At 51.9% G+C, this 24,341-nt stretch overlaps 1 protein-coding gene across 1 annotated transcript in view; it reads right to left on the bottom strand.

Annotated features, from left to right (window-relative positions):
• PEPD (peptidase D) overlaps positions 1 to 24,341 on the bottom strand; it is a 126,549-nt gene that overhangs the window by 45,925 nt on the left and 56,283 nt on the right. Inside the window, exons 8-9 of the mRNA XM_019654525.1 lie at positions 20,059 to 20,134; positions 19,078 to 19,124 (exon numbers count right to left, since the gene is read on the bottom strand). Coding sequence (XP_019510070.1) covers positions 19,078 to 19,124; positions 20,059 to 20,134 — 123 coding nt within the window. The remainder of the gene's footprint in view (positions 1 to 19,077; positions 19,125 to 20,058; positions 20,135 to 24,341) is intronic.

Genomic DNA, 24,341 nt, shown 5'->3' with positions numbered 1-24,341 from the left:
GGGCCCTGGGTGATGGAGTTGGAGACACAGTGTCCTTTCCGCAGCCAGTGGCCCGGCCCTGGCAGGATAGCTGTCCCCGAGGAGAATGTTCTCCCAGGGCGGGGTGCTCTCCTGGAGCAAAGCTGTCGAGCCTCAGCCAGTGGCAGCTCTGGGACTGAGGGGTGGTCCCTCCCCGCTCTTACAGGAACGGAGCAAACAAGCTGGATACCGTCTAACAAAGGGGAACATGAGCTCCTGTACAGACAGGAGGCACAGGTCTCCTCCCTCCAGTGTGAAAGTGGAGTGGACGTTTGAGGGGCTGCTCCAGCCTCGTCATGGCCCGAGGAGGGAAACGTATGATATGGCTGGGGCTCCCATAACCTGGGCCCCTCTCACATGCTCCCCCCGCCCTCAGAATACACCCACAGCAGCAGGGTCCAGCACCTTTTGTGCCCCTCTGCCTCTCTTGGGCTGGGGACCTCAGCCAAGGGGCTGCCGCAGCACCAGACTGTCTAAACCCTCTCCCGGAGGGACTGAACCTCAGACATAAGTGGGTCAACTTTCTCCCCCTGCCCACACGGGAGGTGAGCGCAGGCAACCTGCCTGGCACAGGGCAGGCTGGCCTCTGTGTGGGTTGGCTGCAATGCCCATCAAGCCTCCTCCAGCAGCTGGGTCTACAAGGGCTGCTTGGCAATGCCCCAGGGCCCATGCCATTGGTTTTCAGCTTCCTGGGGGCTTTCAGCAAAGATGACTCCCCAGGTGAGGAGGATCTGACCAAGAGGAGACACACCTGAGCTGGTTCCTCAGGTGTGTGCGGGTCACGCAGCCCAGCACCATCCCCGTGCAGGGCGGTGGCGTCCCTATCAGCCCACCCTGTGGCTAAGCCAGATGACAGCCTCACAGGTGCTGCCACTCTTGGGCCTTGATTAATGCCTTTCATAAACTCCCCGGAGCAAATGCCAAATTTGACAAGACGGGGTTCCAAGAAATGCTCTTCATGATTTTATGTTGGCTTTTCCTCAAGCATAGCGAAGGTCCATTAATGACATCCAGTGGGATGTTGTCACAAGAAGGCTGGAAATTCCCTGGAGGTGACCCTGGCTGGAAGTGGAACCTTTCCCTGCGTGCTTCTCCGTTCCTCCTGCTGCTGCTTCAATCTCCCCAGGCACAGGTGGTCCCAGTCTTCTCTACCTCATTTACTAGCAACCCCATCCTTCCAGGAGCTCAAGTTGAAAAACCTGGAGTCACCCCTGATCTGACAGCGAATCCTGCTGGCTGTACCTTCAAAATCAGGTGCAGACCAGGTTCCCTGATAACCTGCCTACTTGTCACCTGGAACACTCTGAGCCTGGGCTAGGGCCCTGTCACCTCTTACCCTGCAGGGGCCCCCTCACTGGGCCCTTTCCTGCTGCTGCCCTCACCCCCTGTAGTCTCTCCTGAGCACAGGGCCAAATGCTGCCCTCCACGGCCACCAGGCTGCGTCCGTCCTCTGCTTGGCCCATGCCAGGCTCTGAAGGACCCACCCCTCACCTCTCAGACCTCATCCCAATCCCCCTCCTGTCCTCTCTGCCTCTGGGCGGTTCCTGTCCTCTGACACCCCAAGGCCTGGCTTGTGGGCCCCTCCAGAATTTGACTCCTTTTACAAGAGGCCTTTGCTGCTGCTGCTGCCCTATTCAAAACTGTAAATCACTCCCAGCGTTCCCTCTGCTACCTCTCCCGGCTTTATTGTTTCCCGTCGTATTTGTCACCATCAAATATACTGTCCATTTTACTAATCTGTTTTGTTTATTTCCCCTCCAGAGCTTCACAGACAGGTTTTCCTCGGTCCTGTTTCCCCTCTCCTGGAATCATGTTGGGCATCTGTCGTTACCCAATGAATGTTTCTAACCTAACAAACTGGCACCAGCAGCCTGGGCATGAGCTGGCATTTGTTGGCCGGAGGGCAGGGTGGGCCCACGGGTGGTCTATTTACCAAGAATGGGTGGTGCCAGGGGGCATCTGTCAGCCTGCTCAGCCAAGAGCAGTGAGAGGGTCAAGGTGGCTTCTGCTGTACTCGGGGGGCACATCAGAGCTCTCTGGCATGGACAGCCTGACGTGTCATTCCTAGCCAGTCAGGCCGGATCTACTACACCTGGAAACGACAGAAGAAAGTCCTTGAAGGGACTCGTCTAGATTCCGCAGGTTACATCAAGCCCAGAGAGATGAGCCCCGGCTCTCCCAGGCTTCCTCAGATTGCATCACAAGCCCGCCTTCAGAAGCGCCCTACCATTTAACATCCTTCCGGTGAGGCTGGCCTTTGTCTGGCCCTAGGACCACCTGTGGATGATTGTCACATGCACCTCATTGCGACACCAACACAACGTGTCCGTTATCTGCCAGCCCAGGGGCACAAACCTGATTCCCTGATAACCACTGGGCCATTGGGTTCACCAGGGCCAGAGACCACATCCACAGGAAGCGAGGCCACCTGGGAGAGGGCGGGGGCGGGGGTGGCACATGACCTTGCTCGGACGTTCCTGGCCCTAGTCGGGCTGGATGCTCCTTGGACCCTGAATCCTCCAGGTGCTACGTGACTGAGTCCTCCGTCCCCATCACCTGAGACTGGAACAGCCCCGGTCCCTTCTCTTCCTCGGGAGCACTTACTGAGTGTGCCAGGCTGCACCATGGCTTGTCCCCCTCTGCCCTGTCTACAGCTCCAGACCTGCTGGGCCTGGGCTCCTGGGTCACTTTACATCCCTGATGGTGACCTCTGCTCACACGATCTCTACCCTACCACTCGCCTGTTCAGCCTGTCCCTTTGTTCTGGCCCTGTGGTCTCTGAAGGGCCACACGGAGAACAGTTCTAGAGGCTAGAGCAACCTCTGAAGGCCACACTCTGGTCCCCAGGTGATGGCCCCAGGTCTTCCTGGCTGAGGCTGACCTTGACCAGGGGGCTCAGGGGTTTTCAGCCTCTTGCCCCTTCATAAGCAGTCTTTCTACTTCCTCCTTACCTAGAGTTGGCCAGATTCTGCGCCGATTCCGATATTAGGTTACATGTCCTCCTAATTCATTACGTGATAGGTATTTGTCCTTTTTATTTTTATAGGTATTCTAAAAACCAGAACTCCCCCAGAAGACAACTGTACCTTTCTGGTGCCCTCACTGTACAACGATTACTGCTGGTTGAAAGAATGGGCCTCTTTCCATCAGGTGGAGGTTGCCAGGGCACAGCAGCGAAGAACTGGGGTCCAAGGACCTACGGCCATGGTTCAGATCTTGGCTCCCTCACTTGCCAAGGCTCTCTGGCTCTCAGGTGGGCAGAGTGAGGGGGGCCTGTTTAACGGGTGCATATCACTCACTCGCTCACTCACTCACTCACGGCAGGACAGGAAATACAGCCAGACTAGGATGGAAAGTGCAGTGCCAGGGCCCCAAAGCACAGCCCAGGGCAGAGGCCCTGCATCTTAGGCAGGAAACACAATGAGAGAAAGAAGTAAGCCGTCTGAGAACGCAGACCAGACTGGCCTATAAGGGGACAGCAGGGGAAACTCAGTCCACACAGCACAGCCCAACACCACCAGAGAGCCGAGTCAGAAGCCTGGGGCTCATCGCCATTCCACCCAACCCGTCGGCAAGTCCTCAACTCCAGCTCCAATCTCATCCTCCAACCCACCCTCTCTTCCCGCAGCCCCGCCCCTCAGCCTGGCCCCACAACAGCCTTCTCACGGCCCTCCTGCTGCAACCTCCATGTACTCAACACCCAAAGCCACAGCCTCAGCTGGTCAAGTGACTCCCCAGCTCACAAAAACCTCTGAGGGGTGTCTCACTGAGACCTGGCGCTGCTACCCACTCCTCCCTTACCCACCAGGCCCACCCTGTCACCTGCCAGGAGGGGCCTGGGTCCTCAGCAGAAGACAGAGGAAGACCCCCACCCAGCCTGGCCCCGGCTGGGGCTCTGGCTCCCCAACCCCCCCAGGGAAGGACTGCCAGTCTGAGGCGTCCAGGCTGCAGCCTCTTGGAGATTTATTTCTGTCCTCTTCAAAGCATTATAGATTGATTGCCAAGTCTTGCTGTAAATCAAAAGAAAGTCACTACTCATTACCTACTTAGAATTCTCCGAGTTCTTCCTGGAAAACCATTTCTCAGCTGTTTGATCCCTGAGCCACCAGCACTGTCTCCAGGCACACCACCTATCACAGCAGCCACCAGACACTTTTTTCTTCCGGGCTCCTTTCTCAGCACCTAGATGAATTTCTACCTTTCTCCAGTTTCAAGAAGAGCTACCAAGATAAATGATTCAAAGACTCCAGCTCATGCTGAAAATATATAGACTGTGTAGAGCCTAGTCTGAATAAGCCCAAGTTGGGAGAAAAGCACATTCTCATTGGATGGGTCATGCTGGCAGCTGGGGCCGCAGACTCACTCGGGCGCCCAGGCACTCTTTCCTGCGTCTTTTCCCCTGTGGGATAGTGACAGTTGTCCAGCTTCAGCCAGCACCAGCTGCCCATGCCATGGTCAAGCCCCGCCTACCTCTCAGCAGAACGTTGCCCAGGGAGGGACACGTACCAGTTGGCTGTGGCTACTGGGAGCAAGGGGTTGCCCTACTTGCAAACTGTGTATCCAGGGGGAACCTTTTGCCACCTTCCCAAAGATCCCCTGCCCCTAATAGGGCTACTTACCACCCAAGGGGGCAAGGCCCAGCGGACATCAGCCCATTATCCACCTGGGGGGGGGGGCCTGTCTCCACAGCCTGGCTCCAGTAAGAGCAGTCACACCCCACATCTCAAACCCCAGCAAGACAAAGTAAAATAGCAGATACAAAGCCCACCAGGCCCTGACCCTAATGGCTGCTAAGCATCTGCTGTGAAGAGGGGGCTGGCCAAGCAGGGCCCTCCACCAACAAGCCCCGGGTACCCCAGGCTGGAGGGAAGGCTATCGTGCACCTGGCCCTTGCCAGGATACCCAGGAGAGCCATCTGGGCTGGCCACAGCGCTGCTCCTGAAGGTCGTGACATGGAACAGGCCTATCCCAGGCCCGGACACAGAGAGAAGATCAGCAACTGCCCCTCACAAACGAGGAGCCCCAAAGTGCTGTCACACGTGCGATCCATTCGGCTGGCATGTGTGTGTGGCACGTTCACGGAAGACAGCCGTAGGGGAAGGCGTAACTGCACAACGCAGGGGATGAGGAGGTGTGGGCACTGGGGCTCGGCAGCCACAGAGCTGGCTTTTCTAATAAAACGATGGAATCGCCATGAACACATGAACACAGCGGGCTCTGTGAGCAGCAGTAACCACGGCTCCAGACCCATTTCCTGCAGTCCTCGTGCCAGGTTCCTGCAGCTGCTGGAGCCCAGAGAGGCCAGCCTTGTGGCCAGGGCCTCACCTAAGGGCAGAGGCTGCCACCTTATTCTGCTCAGAGAAGCAGGGGACGGGAGGACAGCTTGAGACATGGCGGTGCTGGGGTCCCAGAAGACACCCGGGACGCTCCACAGAGACAACATGCCTGCTCAGACCCCTGGCTCGAGGCCTGTAATGAACACCGGACATGCCCACAGCCATCAGCAGCCTGGCTCCCTGGGCATCCTCATCTCTTCAGAACCTCAAGCACAGCATGCACAGAGTCCTGAATCCATGTGATAGCTGCGGGAGAGTGGCAGCTACGCAGGGTGGAGCTGCTGGAGCCCATCTCCTGATTGGCTGCCCTGACCCTGCACCCTTCCCCATCCTGCTCTGGGGCAGCTGCGGGAGGAAGAGGCCATAGCTGGGACTGCGGCAAGCCCTTTGACAACTGCTGGAGGAAGCTCGCCACCCACCCTCCATACCATGGCCCGAGGGGAGCCACGGTGCAGGGCAGAAGCCGGCCTGGCTAGGGAGGCTTGTGTGGGGCTCAAGTTTGGCTTCCCAGCAGCCCCAGCGGGGCCTGTGTTGGAGCCTCTAAGCGGGAAACCCCTCTGTGGTTTCATCATAAATTTCCTCCAGGTTTCAAGAGCAGATGTGCCTGCTGGCAGATATGGAAACGGGCTTTCAGAGTTCCTGGGTTAAACCCTTCATGACATCTACAGCATTCAGAGTTAGGAGGGAAAATCTCCCAGCCCAGAATAATTGCTCCCTTAGGGAACATCATTCTGCACCAGAATGTAATAGGTCTGGATGAGAATTTTCTAAAAACCGGCACCAAACCTCCCAGCATGATCGCAAATGTCGACCTGCTCTGGGAGCCAAGTCAAAATAACGGCTCCTACAGCAGAATCCCTCACTTGACACTGCCGAGACGGAGCGATGCTTTCTGATGGCCAGAACCAAACTAGACAGATTCCTCGCTGAGACGGGCGCCTGGTCCACACCCTCATCTGCACCCTGCCCATCTGCCATGGGGCTGCTTCAGGAGGGGATACGGAAACACAGAAAGGCTATTCCAGGGTAGGAGTGGGGGCCAGGACCAATTCAGAGGCCTGGAGCACCCAGCAGGTGCCTTGTAAAGGAGTGAAGCTGACCAGGGATTTACACACAAAACATGAGAAGCTCTCTTTTTTCCCACAGCACTCCCATTTTTCTTGAACTACATGACCCTCAGACCATCTTTTATTTTTCTCTCTTTTGATGAAGACACGGGTATAGAAATCTTTCTCAACTATGAAAGAACCAATGGCATGAGAGCCATGAAAAGGGGTTGATGAAAGGGTCTGCCTTGGAGCCGGGGGAGGCAACAGGGATGGGTGGGGCCTGTGCTGTCGCCCCAAAGGTTACTGGCCTCCCACTGGTTGCTGCTCTGTGGGAATTCTAGCCCAAGGTTACTAGCTATTTCAATGTCTAGGAAAAGCCAGAAAAATCTCCCAATTTTTTCACCGCTGACTCAAAACAAACCAGAAAAAAACCCCATTACATGGGCCAAACAGAAGCCGCTCGTGCACTGGGTCCAGCCCAGAGGCTGCCAGTTTACAACCTCTGGCCTTTGTCTGGCTAGAGAATTCCTCCTGGGGAGTAAGAAGTGGGGACCCCTGGGGTTCCCCCATACATACCAAGACCCTATCCTGACGGAAGCTTCTGGAGGCCCAAAGGGGCTACAGCTCTCCCACAGGGGCCCTGGGGGACGACAGGTCATCTAATGGGCTGTGGTCAAAGTCCATTCTGGGCACCAGGCCCATTGCAGGGAGGCCGGGCACCCTGGGTGTGGCTCCCCCCAGCGCACACACACACCTCCTCAGGGTGCCTCACCTTGCACAGTCAGCCACAGGCAGCCCAAACTTTCCTCCCTTTCTTCTGGGCCTGAGCAATTTCAACAGCACCCTGCATCTCGGGGCCGATCAGACCGCTCTGGTCAGCTGTGCAGAAGGCGCCAGAGCAAGTCACCCTGTGGGAAATGGCGGGGACACTAAGCAGGGTCCTTAGCCTGTGTTAGTACAGGGCCATGAGGACATCGCATCTGAAGAGCAGCAGCAGACAGCCATGGATGGAGAATGGGCCAAAATGTGAAGGGGCTCTCTGAGATGAAAGGTGTGGTGGCCAGGTTATAAAATGGGTGTATTAGTGAGCAGCAGTGTCCGTGTAAGGGGGTTACAGGGAGTGAACGGGAAGACAAACTGGAGAATTTTCTACTGATGCGGAAGTGGGAGCTATGAAAGAAAAGATAAGAGCCTGGAGCAGGCATCCAGGGGACCCAATACATGTGGAATAGGAATTTGAAAGATGGCCCGGAGGCAAATAAAGGTTTCATTTTTCAGATTAAAGAGCCAGTTCCTAGATCATCGTGGGAGCTCTTAAGGACACCCCCAAGCATTTCAGCATAGCTTTTGTCCCCTAATGAGTCACCATATTAGCTCCTGTAACCAAGAGGAAGCCACAGAGAGAGAGTGGGGAGTGAAATCTGCCATGGTGACATGATAAATGATTACATCACAGGTCCCGAGATAACACAACCCAAGGGGATAAATGCCTGCCCCCGGGGAGTGACCAGTGGGATAACAGACAGAAAACACACAGCGTGTAACACTCCCATTTCGGCGTGCAAGAGGCCATTGTCACGCCTGTCCTCCTATGGGCAGACCAGCCTCGCTGGTGGCCAAGCTGTTCCTGACTCCATAGAGCAGTTGCTGACGTCACCGGTCCTGTCACCTGGATTACAATCAACAGGCTGTGTCCTCCTCCGCTTAATCTGGTCTATTATCAGGTGTGACTGCTTCTTTGTTTGACCTTTCCCTGGCTTAAGTCAGAATACATCTGATCTGAGTCTTGCCACTTGTTGTGTAGCAGCCCTCCACGGCCACCCATGTCCCTACTGGTTTAAGAGCTGTGAGCTGACACAATCCAGTTCACACCTCTTCTCCAGGGGCTGCCTTCACCTGGGCCTCCAACCCAGCTTTGAGGCTGGTGGGATTTCGACACTGAAAGTATGGCGGAAGCCCAAAATAGCACTGAGACAGATCCTCAGAAGACACTGTTATGCTCAAGAATGAAGAAAGAATCCTTTCAATATTAAGGCAAGAAAACAAAAAGTTCCCTAGAAAAAAGAAAGAAGAGAATTTGCCTAAGATCTCCAGCAACGGAGAGAATGGTTTCATGAACAAAGATTTAATACCCAGTGAAGCCATCCCTCATGTAGGAGGCAACAAAAGGACTTTCAGCATGCAAGGTCAAAGTAAAGCATTAGAGAAAAGGGAAAACATCATATAAAATAGGAGTTCGGTAAGACAGTGCCAAGTCTAAACAACTTATTAAAATGATTATAAAACAACACAAATGTTGAAGCTAACTGATGGAAAGAGAAATTACATAATAAAAAAACAGTTGATGGGGAAAAGGAGATAAAGAGTTAAGCCATGCTAAATGTCTTGCTTTTTCAAAATGAGGTCATCGATATTGTTTAACTTTTTAACAGAGGTAGCGACATAGAGAAATACAGGTCATTTTTCTTAATTAAAAGCAATTCAAGGGGCCGGCCGAGTGGCGCATTGGTTAAGAGCTGGCTTGGGACGCCAGCTCTGAGCAGCAGTGCCCTGGTTTGGATCCCACATATGAGGGCCAGTGGCACTGCCCTCTACAGCTAAGATGCTGAACAACAGCTCAACTTGGAGCTGGGCTGCCATGAGTCGCCAGCGACAGCGTAGGCTGCAGCCCCTGCTGCAGTGGGTTGCCATGGGCTACCATATGTAGCCAACAGCCAGCAGCCGCAGTGAGCGGCCGTCCACAAGCCGGTGACTGATCTGCCTCGCCCGGGAAGAGCACAATGATGGTGCCAACTTGGGCCAGTGAAGCAACGTCCTCCACAACTGGACTGAAGAACAAAATGACAGCAACTTGTCTGTTCCCCTTCCCCCAATTCCCCAGCGCTGTTCCCATCCCCCAATTCCCCAATAAAAAAAATCTTAAAAAAAAAAAAAAGCAATTCGACAACAAAAGTGGAATGTATATAAAAGAGAACAAAGAGAGTACATCAACTTTCCAACAACAGAAAAACTTTTGAAAGCCAGAAAAGCGGAACAGAACCCAGACAGCACCAAGTGAGATTCGAGGAGAGAGACCAAACATAATGGCCATCATGACAAACGCCAATGGCTCTTCCAACACTGGGAGGCACTCTATTTGGGACAAGTCTCTGGTGAGCAAAGTTAAAAACAAAGGAGCCAGCAAATATCCACCAGGAAAATGCAACAGAAAGAAAACATTTAATAGCAATACCAGTATCAGATAAAGTCAGATTCCAGACACAAAGGATTAATTAGGTCAAAAGGGGTTTTCGTAAGCTGCAAAAAGGAAAAATACATAATAAAGACATAATAACCATCAGCCTATATGCCTCAAACAACTTGATATGGAAATGAATAAAATAAAAATCTATTAAGAATCATGAAGAGGAATGCATAAAACCATCGCTCTTGATCCTAGAGTAAATGTACAAAAATAAGAAAGGAGGCAGATGCCTCAAATAAGAAACCTGATTTAAGGTACATCAAAGTATGTAAAAATAAAAAGCACTTTCCAATAAATAATGAATGTTTAATTTTGTTCCATAAAATACTGACAAAAATATTTCTAAATAGGCCACAAAGAAAAATCTCAAAATTAAGAAAAATAAAATTTACATTCTCTAACTACAATGGTGACGAAACCAGAAACTAATAACAAAGAGTTAACCAAGAAAGTTAACCACATCTACCTAGAAATTAGACAAAATGCTTTTAGTTCATATCTTTAGTCAAAAAGTCAAATCAATTAAAATTTCTTAGGATATGGCCAAGGTGGTATTCAAAACTTTATTAGACAAAATTCACCTCTTACTAAAGAAGAAAGGATGCAAACACATGAAGATTCAACTAAAAGACAGATGATCAAAACAAGGTTAGGCAGGAAAGGGAAAGGAATTAACACTAAAACTTGGAATCTATGAGTTAGACAAGCAGTAGAGCTAATAAATACATTTAAAAGCTGATTTTATGAAAAGATAGATAAAGCTAAAACAATTCTGGTGATGCTAATCCATACAGAAAGAACACAAACATATAACATTAGGAAGAAGAAAGGAAATTACAGATACAGGAGTTATTTTTCAAACTTAAGAAAACAAAATAACTCAGTTCAAATAAGCTTAAGATTCTTGACAAAAAAAAAATCTTTCCAGGAAAATGTACTGTATTGACTCTTAAGAGGGATAGAGTCAGAATAAAACAATCCCATAAGAAACCCTGCAATGTTATCAAAGAAATTCTCCCCAAAGAAACAATAAGTTCTGATAATATCAAAGTACTTCTTTAGACCCTCAAGGAACAGACAGTCCCTATGCTTTCTAAATTGTTCCAGAAAATAGAAAAATGTGGAGTTTCCTATCATGATTATAAAAAATCCTGATCTCAAAATATGGTTAAGAGAGTTTAAAAAAAAAACCATATAGCTCAGTCCCCTATTTTGAATCTGTATAAAATGCTAGTAAAGAATAACAACAAAGCAATCGTTATCATGCTTACTTGACGTCAGGCCTGTTCTATATACTGTCCATATATTGATTCACCAAGTCCTCCTAACCATCTCTGAGGTACTATTACTATCCTCTTTCCAGACGAGGAAACTGAGGCACAGAGAATGGCAGAACTGGGACTCAAACATAGGACACCAGTCTCTAGAGACCATGCTGTCACCACTAGGATACGCTGCTTCAACATTTCAGTCCTGTGGCTTATTAAAACAATAACTCACCACAACAAAGTAGAGTGTGTGCCAGGGGCGTCACGCGGGCCCCACACCACGATGTCTGGTCATGAAATTCATCGAAGGGACACCAGCGCCCAATCTTGGTATCTAACACCATTCTCCAATACAAGGAACCAGGGCCCCTTGGAGAAATGGCTGAGCTATAGCTGGAGTGGGGTGCATACAAGATAAGCCTAGGGCATCTCGCAGTGGCAGAAAGTAAGAAAACACTCGAAAGGCAAAATGATGGCGGGGAAGAGGGATACAGGAGCCCAATGAAATAGCCAAAGCTGGGCTGATCTGAGCAACAAAATAAATGCCATAAGGTTGGGTTATAATCCAAAGTATAATATATATAGCCATGAGTCCATAAGTAAATGGTTGAATAAATAAATGGGAAAAGATACAAATCTCCTGTACAGAAGAATTAACTGTAGTGTATGTAGATACCCCTCCCTCAGAAAGGCAGAGCATAACTCCCTGCTTCTTAAGTGTGGGCTGTACATAGTGACTTCCTTCCAAAGATTACAGCATGGAAGGTGGTGGTGGGGCGGGAAATGAGTAACTTTACATGGAGAAACTTGACAAACACTACCTCAGTCAGGTAGGTAATCAAGGTCAACATCAGTGACAAGTCAGATTGTACCCTAGATATGATGAGATGAATGTGGAACTTGACCTCTGTGTCTTCCTGACAATAACCCCAGTCTGACCATGAGAAAGACATCAGAAAAACGAAAACTGAAAGACATTCTCTAAAATACTTAATCAGTACTCCCCAAAACTGTCAAGGTCATCAAAAGCAAGGAAAGTGAGAAACTGTCACAGCCCAGAGGAGCCTAAGGACACAGGACAACTAAATGTATTATGTGGCAATCCTGGAACACAAAATAGGACATTAGGTAAAAGCTAGGGAAATAGGAATGAAGTGTGGACTTCAGTTAATTATAATGTATCAATATTGTTCATGAGTTGTGACAAATGTACCACAATCATGTGAACAGTAGCGGAATATGGATGTGGGGTTATGTGGGAACTGTCTAGTATTCCTGTAACCTTTCTGTGACCTAAAACTATTCTAAAATATGAAGTTTAATAATTGCTTAACACACACACACACACACACACACACACACACACAGCCAAGGGAAATGCCAAAAAGGCAGCTGATAAAATTCAACACCTTTTTCTGATAAAATCTCCTAGCAAGCCAGGAAGAAAACACTATTTCCTTAGTGATAAATACCGGGGGTACCAAAAAAAATGTATACACATGACTTATATTCATCTTTTGTTATCAGTATACAAATATTATTGAGTCTTACAATTTTAATACTGTTTTTTTTCCTTAAAATGTGTACACATTTCCTTTTAAAAATGTGTATACATTTTTTTGGCACCCTCTGTATTTATTGGAAATCAACAGTCAGGATCAAGTTCAAAGGTGAAACACGAGCCGTAAACTCATAAAGATGCCTGCTGGCACCACTGTTACTTAATGCGAGTCTCCAGGGGCAATCCCCCTGGCATTTATAAAGAAAATGCCTATTTCTACTGGTTTTGTCCCCAGAGGCTCTAATTAGGGCTGCATCAACCAGGCTGCATATTTGCAGGAAGCCTTTACCTCCGGTTCTTTGTCCAGCTTTCTGGCTGGATACCAGGCTGGTTTGTGCCTTGAATGAGCCCATTCCTCACTTAACTCTTAGAGGCAAATGAGCGATCCCTACTTTAAGCCAGAGTCTCACAGCATCTCCATCACCAAGGTCTCAGACACCCGGATCTGCCAAACCTCATGGAGAGGGCTACTCCCCTCCCTCATGTCAGGTGGTGTGAACAGAGTAGGCTGGATGAGGGGCACACGGGACGGGACGGGACTGCCCTGCCTGGTATAGGGTGGCCCAGGATAACGTAAAGCCTCCTCTGAACTCCAAGGAACTGTCCACCCAAGGCAGCCCTGGCTGTTGGAAAGGGCTCGGCTCACGGAGGTGCGGCCAGCTGGGTGCAGCACTCAGGGCTGCCTTCCTGAGGGTGCACCATGCAGATGGGGGTTTCCTGAGCCCTCTCGTGGTAGGCTGTGTGTGGCCTGTCTCCAACAGTAGAGGAAGTGCTGGCAGGAAACACGAGGCAAAGAATGGGTTTCACCACACTCAGACCTGGGGGCTCAGGGGGCCCTTTTTGAACGAGCCATGCCACAGTCTTGTCCCTCAAGGTGGCCATTGGAGAGAGGCTGTGTCTGCTATGGAGGGCATGGGGCACTGCCCACTGTGACCAGGCCCACAGAGAAGGGCCCGTCACACCCGTTCTTACCCAGGGGGTGCGGGTCTCAGGGGCTGCCTGGACTCAGACCTGCTCCAAAGGCTCCAAGCAAAACTCCTAGCACTTTCATGGGGTAGGTAAACGGAGGGTGGCCTCACTGATGCCCAGGCTTACCCAGGCTGAGACCAGATTAGGTCAGACCACTCCTAGGTGAGTGAATGCTGGCTGTACCGCTCCAGAACCTCCAGGAAGGAGGGAAGAAGAACCTCCTGATGCCGCCCATCACCAGTGAAAGAAACCTGGATCCTCTGCGTGACCCATGAAGGGTGTGGCCAGGGACATGTCTGACCGCCGCGCCCACAGGCTGAGCAGGGAGAGCCTCGGGAAAGATGCCAATCGAGAGAAGGGCCCAGGCATCATCTGAGAGTTGGTCCTTCGGTGGTTACAGTGTGCCATGAGGCACTGATGGATGAAAGCGGGGGGCACTAATCTAAGAGGCTCGGTAGCCTCCGGAGAGGCGGAAATGCAGCCAGTCCCACATCAGCTGGCGGGGGAGGGGAGGGGGAGGCATAGCTCAAGAGTCCACTCTGCAGGGTGAGGCCTGGGGGTGGAGGGGGGCACAGAAAAAAGCAGCTTGCCTATCTCAACTGCCTGTGCTTTCTGCAGCCATAATCACCACAGGTTAGTAGGGTTGTGGGGTTGCCTGTAACTCTCTCACCTCCCAATTACCATTATTTCCCCATGTATAAGACACACCCTTTTTCGAAAAATTTGGGGTCTAAAAACTGGGTGCGTCTTATACAGTGGTTGTATGAGCGCAAAAACAAGCGTGAAAAAAGCGGGAAATGCAAGTAAAAAAAAATCTACAACCACTGTATAAGACGCATCCAGTTTTTAGACCCCAAATTTTTCGAAAAAGGGTGCGTCTTATACATGGGGAAATATGGTATCCTCCCTGGAGTTACATTTTCTAATCCTCAAAAAAGAAAAAAAAAATGATTTTGTTTAACAAGAACACAGCAAGGGTTTTACAATGTGCTCCCTGGGGTGGAGTAAATTGAAAGCCCAACCATTGGGCCCAGCACCCCATGGCTTGAGTGGAGTGTGTGTGTGTGTGTGTGTGTGTGTGTGTGTGTGTGTGTGGTGTGGTATGTGAGAGGTGTGATGTGTGAGTGTATTTGAGGAGTGTGTGTGTAAGTATCTGTGTGGGGGGTGTTTATATCTATGTGGTATGATGTGGTGCATGTCTGTACGTGTGATGTATGCGTGGAGTGAGTGCTGGGTGTGTGTGTGTGTGTGTGTGTGTGTGTGTGTGTGTGTGTGTGCGCTCCTCCGTGCATGCAGGGTGGAGGGAAGTAACCTCGCAGGCTGGGTCCCCGTCCCCCACGTTCAATCTGGACTCAGGGGGCACAGTGAACACACCGACTCCTGACTTGCTCCATCTGGCTAAAGGGCAGGAAGAAGCAAGGAGACTTTTAGCTCAGAGGAGCACAGCTGGGCAAGTTCTTTCTTCACAAAGGACTGGAAGAAAACAAGAGGCCATGACAGTGGGCTGTGGCCTGGGATGGAAGAGCAGAGAAAAACCCAGGCCTTGTTGGCAGTCTCCAGATGGGGTCGGAAGGGTCCCAGCCTAAGGAGGACAACGCCATGCTGTCCCCTAGCACACCTCACAGTCCCTCTGCCTTTCAAATGACTCCCACAATCTCCACAGAAGCTGTCATGGGAGGGCCCCAAATGCCCCATTCATAGTTTGGAGAAAGAGAATGCAATTTCAATTAAGGTCACAGCCTGTCAAAAACATCAAGTTATTAATCTTCTTGTGGCAAATGTGAACCGGGCCCTGCTTACACAGCCAATTGAGCATGCTCTAAATGAGTGTTTGTAGGTAATTGATTCAGCTGCCAGCCCCATGCCAGCCGGCTACAAGCTGGTTACGCCAGTAACATTAAATAATATGAGGCGGTAAAATGGCCTGCCTGATTGGGCCTGCAGTCAGAGGCTGTTAGCGCCCGATTTACCCAAACATTAATGTCTTATTGGCTTAACACAATTTACTCCACCTCAATTGCGGAAAATGATTTTCATTTCCTCTGAAACCCCACTTGCAAGCATAGCACAAAGGAGTCTTAATAAATGCCATCAGTTCACTCCTTTTTTTTTTCAAACATGACCTCAAGGTTTTATAACAAACCTTTCATAATAATACAAACAAACAAACAAAAAAGCATAAGACTTAGAACTGGGTGTCCTGGCCAGCATCTTGAGTCTGAGCACCATGGTTTGGGTGGTAGTGTGCCCTCCTTCTAGAAAGTTAGCCCCATCTCCTGCCCCCACCCCACCCACTACACTCCCTCCAGTCCGAACACGCAGGAGTCCCTGCCCTTTTCGCCCTATGTCCCTCTGTGGGGCTGGGGCTGGCCATGGCAAGTCCTAGGGATACTCTTCTGAGCCAGGGGTCAGTGGCCTGCCCGGGGAATCTGACTGGCTGGGACCTTCTCGGAGATCAGCCCAGCCTGCGCTAAAAGGGCCGCACCCTGTGGGGGACTAACACTAGCTTCCACGGAAGCTTTATATTCCTCAACTAGTTTAGAAAAAAAAAAAAAAGGCTAAGGTGCATAGTGGCATAGATGACAGCAGAACAATAGCTCGGGACATTTTCTTCTGTCTCCTGTTCATTCATCCAACCCACTCACAAGGAGTGAAAAGGAGTCGCCCCACCTAACAGCTGCAGATGGCCCCAGGGGCTTAGGCTGGCACTGGCAGTTGAGGGTGCCCTCCTCAAATCTGGCCGGGGGTACCTCAAGAGGTGACAATGTCCTAGGAAAACCATCTCCCCACCATCCTCAGGGGGTGACGCCCTCTGCCCCCAAAGGTCACCCCACTCACCTGTCCTTCAGAACAGTCTTGGCTTTTGTTCTCATCACCTCTGCTTCAGCTTTTCCCCGGAGCAGCCCCCAACCCCCTCTAGACCCTCCACCCCAAAAACCCCCTGGTTCATAGCTCGCAGGGACCTACAGATCAGATGTCTCCATGGGCAAGCACTGCTTCCCCTCTGCATCTCCTATGGCCAGCACACAGTAGGTGCACATCAGTGCACACACCTGGCACGTCAAGCCGAACTGATGCCACTCCACAAGCTCAGGGCAGCTGCTGCCGGCCACGATCTTCAGGCGCTTTTCTCTGAGAACCGCCACGGACCCATACAGGTGGCCACTCCGTGGCGAACCCAGTGATGGGGAAGGTGGGGGAGGCTGACGGGCTTGAAGACAAAGGTAAGATCTCCCCAGAGCCCAGCTTAACAAGAGACCCTCCTTAAAACCACAGCCAAACGCAATACGTAGACTTTGGATCCTGACTTGGAACCAACCAACTCTAAAACGATAGCTTTAGATCAATATGGACTAGATATTGATACTATTAAAGAATTATTGCTAACTTGGTTAGAGGTGATAATGATATGGTGCTTATGTAAAGGAAAAACATATCCTAACCAACTGTGACCCCTACTGATGGATCTACAGGTGAAATAACATGATGGCTAGGATTTTGTCTTAAAAACTATAACAAGATAAAACTAAACAAACACCCTTGTGGGGACTTCGAGTTTCATTACGCTGTTCTTCTGGGGTAGGGGGGGCGGTATTTGAAATTTCCCATTAAAAAAAAAAAAAGACTGCTATTACCTTGGTGGGGGATTAAGGAGCTGAGGGAAGTATTCCAGGGTTCCGGCCCCTGGCCCAGAGCTCATACACAGGCCTATTCAACGGTAGCACAGTCGGGCTCTGGGACGCAGGGCTGGAGGACAGCTCAGGACCTTCCTAGGAGTCACCTTCGGAGCTGGGCTCCCTGCAGCACAGGGCACAGGGCTGCTGGTATACAGCAGATGGCAGAGTTCCACACTGGGGCAAGCTAGTCCTGCTCCAATTTCTGGGTTATTTTTATTTGAGGCATCATCTGTGGGTCACTGTGGGCCAATTCAGTTGAGAACAGATTTCTGGGGCAGTGTCAGTCTCAGAGACCACTACCCAGCCCACCCCCGGGAGTCCTGAAGAACTCTTCCTGTCCCAGATCCTTGCGGGGGCAGGGGTTCTGGGAATCTCGGAGCAGATCCTGCACTGCGGCATGGACCACGTGGCGGCACAGGCTGGGAAAGGCTCCACGTGCCCTCCCATCCCCCCGGGTCCCTGATGAAGCACTTGTTCCATGCCCCCATCCTGGAACGCCACAGCAACACCATGCTAACCTCTTGCCACCCAGGGTAAGAGGAGAGAAATGCAGAGGCTCCCTGTTCAGGGCTCCATTCAAGGTTAGACTCCGAAAAAGACACCTATACCCAAGCCACGTGATGGTGAACGTCAAGGCCCACGCAGACCCTATCTGCTCCTAACCCTCAGCCTGCACTGACAAAGGGAGCAAGCCAGAAAGGCTGGGAGCAGGGCGTGGAGGCAGACCTGGCCCTGAGGGTGCCCCAGGGGGACTTGGGCCCTGCAAGGTGGGCAAGGGGAGGCAAGGCCAAGCTCTCGAGACCAGGTAGGAAGGGGCAGCCCAGGACTGGGAAGGGGGGGATGGCGGTAAAAGGTAAAACTCTTTACTCTGCACTCACAACACCTGTGACACCAAATGTGTGGGTTTTCCATACCACCAGGTCTCTAATTCTCTGTGGACACCAACTGGATGTCCTCTCATTTAACTCTGACACTAACTGCTGGAGTTACCATAGACCCCACTGGTCAAGGGCTCAATCCCACAAAACTGCCCCCACTTCAGACACTCATCACAAATCCGGCCTCCCCTCTGACTGACTGGCTCTAAATTGGGGGTTCCCATAACCCCCTCCTTGGGTTTGATAATTTGCTAGAATGGCTCACAGAACTCAGGGAAGCACTGCACTATTACCACTTTATTATAAAAAATACAACTCAGGGAGAGCCAGCTAGGAGAGATGCACAGAGTAAGCTAGGGGGAAAGGACGTGGAGCTTTGATGCCCTCTCCAGGCACTGCCACCCTCCTAGCACCTCCACGTGTTCGCCAGCTTGGAAGCTATCCAAACCATGTGGTTTTAAGGTTTTTACAGAGGTTCCATTATGTAGGTACAACTGATTAACTCACGGGTCAGAGCTCAATCTCAAGCCCTTCCTTCTCCTCTCCCTGGGGGTTGGCGGGTGGGGCTGAAAGTTCCAACCCTCTAATCACAGCCCATCATGGCTGGGCAGCCCCAGGATCACCCGGGCGGCACTGGCTCGCCACAGGCCTGATTGGAGCCCAAGGCCAATGGAGCTCTCCAGAACACGTTATGAGCCACTTAACCATCCCGAGACCCAACTGTCCAAGCACAGCAGACACAATGGCAGCGTTTACACATAAAAACGGCAAGCTGTTTTACTAGCGCCTCTCAGAGTCACAATAGCCGCTCTTTGGTCAAGTTTCCTGCAAACTGCACAAAGTCCAAAGAGGGGAATGATGGGGCACTAAACCAGCCTGAAAAGTAATCAAAGATCGTTACCATCTAACACTCTGCCAAGAGCCAGCGAGGAGGCTGCACTTGAAGGAGAAATCCCTGCTCATTATCCACACTCAATCTGCGCCCGTCACCGCGGTGCCTCATCGGCTGCTGGCTCAGAGGACATAAATTACTGTGTTTACATTTCAGTCTTTACCCAGAGAAACACAGCAGCTTACCTTTCCATCTCATATTCTTTCATTCCCACTTTTACGGCCTTCATTACCTGGAGGATGGATATTAAGCAAAGACATTTGTATTAGGAGAGAAGTAGCACTGTCTGATAAATAATGTATAGCATTTTTTCCAAAAGAATCTCTTCTTTTAAAAAAAAAAAAAAAAGAGGATGTTATGTGCACACAGTGGTGCAGAAATGTGACAAATTATAACTTTTTTAAAGCTCCCAAAGCCATATGGTTTATTTAAGCCACTCTGGAGCACTTCTATTTGGAAGCTGATAAACACCCAGCACAGAACTGGGGCTCAGGGGGCAATGGGCTGAGGGCAGTAAAGATTTAACTGAGACGTCGGGGAACACTTAATGCTCAGAAAGCTATGATTATCCTAAAAGGTTTCCTTTGTTTAACTTCCATAAAACACAGTGACAATGAACTCTACAAGATTCTGCCCACAAATGACCCTTGTCTATCTCCTGACACAAAGCTGTTACTGTCACCAAGCAGGCACCGGGCTATCCCAGTCACGCTGCCCATCTTTCGAAAAACACACTTCCTTATTTGATCTTGCTCCTCAGGTAAAGCGGGAAGGTTTGGGAAAGAACCACGTGAGGACGTTTTCAGAAAACAGAGATCTGTCATGAACGTACTTGAATCATGGGTAAGTACAAAAGATTATTTAAAAGGAGCTGGAACTGCCAGAATGGCAGGAAGGAGGAAACCCTGCTTGCCTGGAAGTGGGGACTTCTAGCTGGGCAATTCCCTGAGGGTGGGTGCCTTAAGAACCTCTGCTGTCCCTGCCCTGTCCCCACTGGGGAACAGAAAAGAGAGCAGTCACTGCGCGTCTGGAATAAAGCGACGCTTCCTGCCTGCTCGCGTGGCGCTGGGGACCAGAGCCGCCCTGAGATGGTCTATCTGGACGCTGCCCTGTTGTCCCACACAGGGTGATGCTGTTTGCCCAGAATGAGCCAGGGCCCTACTTACCTCCCGATGGGCCTCGCTGGAGATTTTATTGGTGTAGCGCAAAACTTCCAGCTCCATGTCCGTCTTAAACACCCGGCTTCAGGGAGGAGAAAAGCAAAGCGGCGAGTTAGTAACGTCCAGCAGGAGCACAGGCCCAGGTCGTGCCCAGCCAGGCTGCTGATGGGCTGCCTGGGCGTGGGGGCGGTGACAGGGTGGACCACCAAGCTGCACTAAGCGCTGCCCATCCTGACCTAATGCCAGCCTCTGGAGTGCAGGCTGTTTCCAATGACAAGATCTGGAAGCCACGGTGGGTGGTGGAAGCAGCCCAGCTTCTGCAGCCAGACATACCCTGCCTCACTGGGACTCCGTTTCCTCATCTAGAAAATGGCGACAGAATCTACATGGTGAGGCCGTTGGGCCGGAATCTTAAGTATGCCGTCTCTAGGGCTCTGCCCAGTTGGCGAAAGAGGTCTCCCATTTCCTCCGAACCCCCACCCACCGGTAGCCCAGGGATGCCATGTGACTCAGGCCCCTGCCTGAGACAGGGGTGGGGGCGGGAACAGGGGGGCTGGGTGGGGCAGCCAGGTCCAGCCCGAGTGCAGGAATGAACGTGGAAATAGCCAGTCTGCAGAGAGCAGCAGGCGACATGAGTGGACAAGAAAGAAACAGCAATAAGAGGAGGGTTTATGTGGGGCAGGAGGTGCAACCAAGAGACCCTGCTGACCTTTAGAGACCGGCTGCATTTCCCGCACCTAGACTCCAGGGGGCTCCTGGGGGCCTCACAATCAACGCATGTTAATTTGTTCAAATTCGGTTAGGTGTCTGGTCTTTGCAATGAAGCTCATCCCCAAGTAAGACTCACACAGAGAAGCTAAATAAATATTCGTTTCTACCTCTACCATTTCAAATAAGCAACCCCAGGTCACAGCCATGTCCAGTCATTAAGAGCACAGGGTCCTCAGCCACCCCTCATGGCCAGCTCTGCACCCTTACAAAAGGCGACCCATCTTCCCCAAAGCTCCCACACGGCCCCCTCTCCCTCTCTCAAAGGGAACAGACGCATGCGCCCTCAAGATGGACAAAGCCAGAGCATCTGACGACAGCAGACCAGTGCCCGCCCCTCCGCCTCTCCTCCGGCCGCGGTCCATGCTCTGAAGGCTGACCGCCCTGAGCGGCCTCCCGGGAGGCAGGCAGTTGTCAGGGAAGGAGCCTTCATCTCTATCAGAGGCAGCAAACCCTTGGCACTTCACAGAAGCAGCCTGAGCCACTGGCTTGCGCTGTCTCTATGGTGCCATCCGGCTCGGACAGCCAGCCATTTGTCGCCAGGAAGTGAGGAAGGCCTCTTGTAGCACAGTGACGCCCACTTAAGATGGTAAAACCTGGGGAACGTGGAAAAGGCAAACCCCCAAGCCCACTGGGACGTCTTCCCAATGAACATGTGTTCCTTCTTGAGGGGCAGACCCTGAAGCCTAACAGTTTGTTCGTTATCATCATAAAGGTGCCTCTGATTCTCCATCAAGGCACTGGGAGCACCCCCCACACACACACACACAGCGTGTTCCTGTGCCAGGGAGGGTGCGGGTCCAGAGCTATGGGCGGGACTCAGGTGAGCAGCTCAGGGAGGGTGCGGGTCCAGAGCTATGGGCGGGGCTCAGGTGAGCAGCTCAGGTTTCCGAGGTCCGGTCCCTCCCGCAGGATAAGGGAGCAGGCCCTGGTGCTCCGCGCCCCACTGCCGCCCTGCTCCTCTCTTCTCGCGTTGTGATGGCCACAGTGACAACACAGGTTGGCTGTGTCTGCCTCTGGCCTTCTGCCCGTCTAACTCAGCTTAGCTCCCTGCTCCCTCCTTCCAGCCGCCACTCTAATCGATATTTTAGACCCCAGGCCCTGTGCCCATCTATCCACACAGGCTTAGCCAAACGAGGGTGAAGCCAGAGCCTGTGCCTGTGCGTGCTCCGGGGCTGGGGGGCAGTGGGGGAGTCCTGCAGCTGGGGGGATGGCACAGCAGCTCCTCGTCAGCAGATCCTCAGCCTCCACCCCCCCCATTCTGCCAGGAGTTGTGGGGAGCGGGGTATGGGGGCCATGCAGGAGGCCTACCCCCTCAACTTTCTCTACCTTCCTAAGCTCTCTCCAGCAGGTAAATAAACTCATCTCCTACTTCTTAGAGAACACAGAAGCCAGCAGGTAGGGGCACTCTCACCTCTTCTCCAAACCCCCAAGCTTTGCCCACCCCCTCATGCCCTCCTCCATGCCCCCCTTACAAGGGAGGGGGTGCCCTCTTCCTGATGAGGCTCACACACCTGGGCTCAGATGGAACCCCAACCTCCTCCATCCACCTGGCTCCTATTAACAGAAGCTCCACGAGCACTCGCCTACCCCCTCCTCTTCTTCTAGCCAAGCCTGAGCCCCCACTACCAGCCATAGTTCTAGGAAGGAAACCAAAACAGTCCTTGGCTTGAGAGAGGAGGGAGAGCAGCTTTTATGTTTTACCCCGAACCAGGTCCCCATGTCCTCTGCTCCCTCCTGCGCCCACTGCTCCGCCAGCTGCCCTCTCACCAATGTGTGAGATAATGACACCAGCCGCCAAATCCAGAGGCACAAGGTGACCTCCCGATGAAGAGGGGCCCTGCCTCCTCTGGCACTGTTTGCCGCTCCCCCGCCTCCGTCTCCCTGCCCGGCCCTCCCCTCCCTGCCCTTCAGCCCCATCTCGGATGCAGGCCTCCCAGCTGCACTTCTACCTGTAGGTCCCCCAGGCACCCCCAGCTCAGCGTGACAGAAACTCCCACCCATCCACAGGCCCCCATCTCAAACCACAGTTCTCTGCCACCCCTGTGCTGCTTAAAACATAAACAGGGCATCACCCCAGGCACCTCCCTCTGGTCCGTCCATTGCTCCCACATCCAACTGATGACACCAAGGACTATGAATCCACCTCCACAGCCTCTCTGGGATCCTGTGTCTCTCTCCCTCCAGGCCCCACTCCCTCCAGCCTGCACAGTCTCTCCTGCCTCTTCTGGACTCGAGGCCTCCAGGCCTGTCTGCTCCCTGACAGTGCAGGAGACCTTTAGGAAGTGCAAATCTGACCTTGCTTTTCCTCGCTTACGCTCTTCAGTGGCCTCTAGATGCCCTTGGAATGGAGTTAAAACTACAAGGTGACTCCCGAGGTTTTCCAGGCCTTACCCCGACTTGCCCCACAGTGGACTCCTCTGCCCAGAACTGGCTAGTGCCCTTTCGCCTGACCTTTCATCCTCCAACTCCCTCCTGCCCCCTACCAGGCAAAGTCCCCTCTCTATGTTCCCTGGGCAGTCTATAGAAATCCTCAGTAAGCCATCACACTTGTAATCTCTTTTTCACTGAAAATCTCCTCCCAGGTCGTAGCCCTGGAGGGCAGGGTGTCAGGGCCAGAACAGTGCCTGGCCCAAAGCAGACACACAGGAACTGCAGGTTAGAAGCAGTACCTGGGCACTGTACCAAAGCCGGACACACCTTACTTCCAACAAGAAGAGATAATGGCCTCATTTCGAAAAGAAAAGGTGGCCTCCTCCGCTGACCTGGGGAAGTTCACAGCTCAGCGTGGGAGGTTGCTCAGCCTCAGCTGCCCAAACTCCCATCACCACTGCCTGGGCCTCAGCCACAGACGTAGAAAAAGGCAGCCCCGGGATCTGACCCCCCAGGAGCCCACCTCACAGGCTCTCCATTCGGCCTCCTCCCTGCATCTCAGCACCCTCGTTCCAGAGAGGAGCCGGGGAAAGCACACAGTCAGCTCAAGGGGAGAGACACTCGGAGCCCAACCCATGCTCTTTTCCCTTCAGAGATGGGAAGCATCTTTAGCCATCGAGGACCACAGTCCTGTTTTCCAATTTCACTTTGGGGACGATGACGAGCTAGGCCTCTAGCTGATGTACTTGACTTTTTAGTCACATTAAAAAAAAAAATCATCAAATTGAACCAGGGCAAATGATCCCACAAAGACAGTTCTCCAGAGAAACCGGCCTCGCCGAGCCCTGGACTGGCCCAATTTAATCCAGGCTTTCAAGGCCCTGAAAATAGACGTCTGCTGTGTGTCGGCTTACCCAATTATCCGTAGGGTACTCTGGGCCTCAGGTCTGGCCCAGGCGCCAGGCATGCCGGCCTGGCCCACTTATCTCCATGACACAAGCACCAGGAACTTTAAAGATGACTGCTGGAAATAATAAGACTTTACAGCATTCTGCAGACTGTCTCCCCATCTTCAGGAAGAATTCACGGGCCTGAATCTGATGAGGCTATTTCCATGACTCTTGAGCATAAAAAAGGCAAGGAAAAGG

This window comes from Hipposideros armiger, unplaced genomic scaffold (genome assembly GCF_001890085.2).
Source record: "Hipposideros armiger isolate ML-2016 unplaced genomic scaffold, ASM189008v1 scaffold_224, whole genome shotgun sequence".
Classification (NCBI taxonomy): Eukaryota; Metazoa; Chordata; class Mammalia; order Chiroptera; family Hipposideridae; genus Hipposideros; species Hipposideros armiger.
Note: the sequence above shows the minus strand (reverse complement) of the source record. Positions and strands in the feature narration are given on the sequence as shown.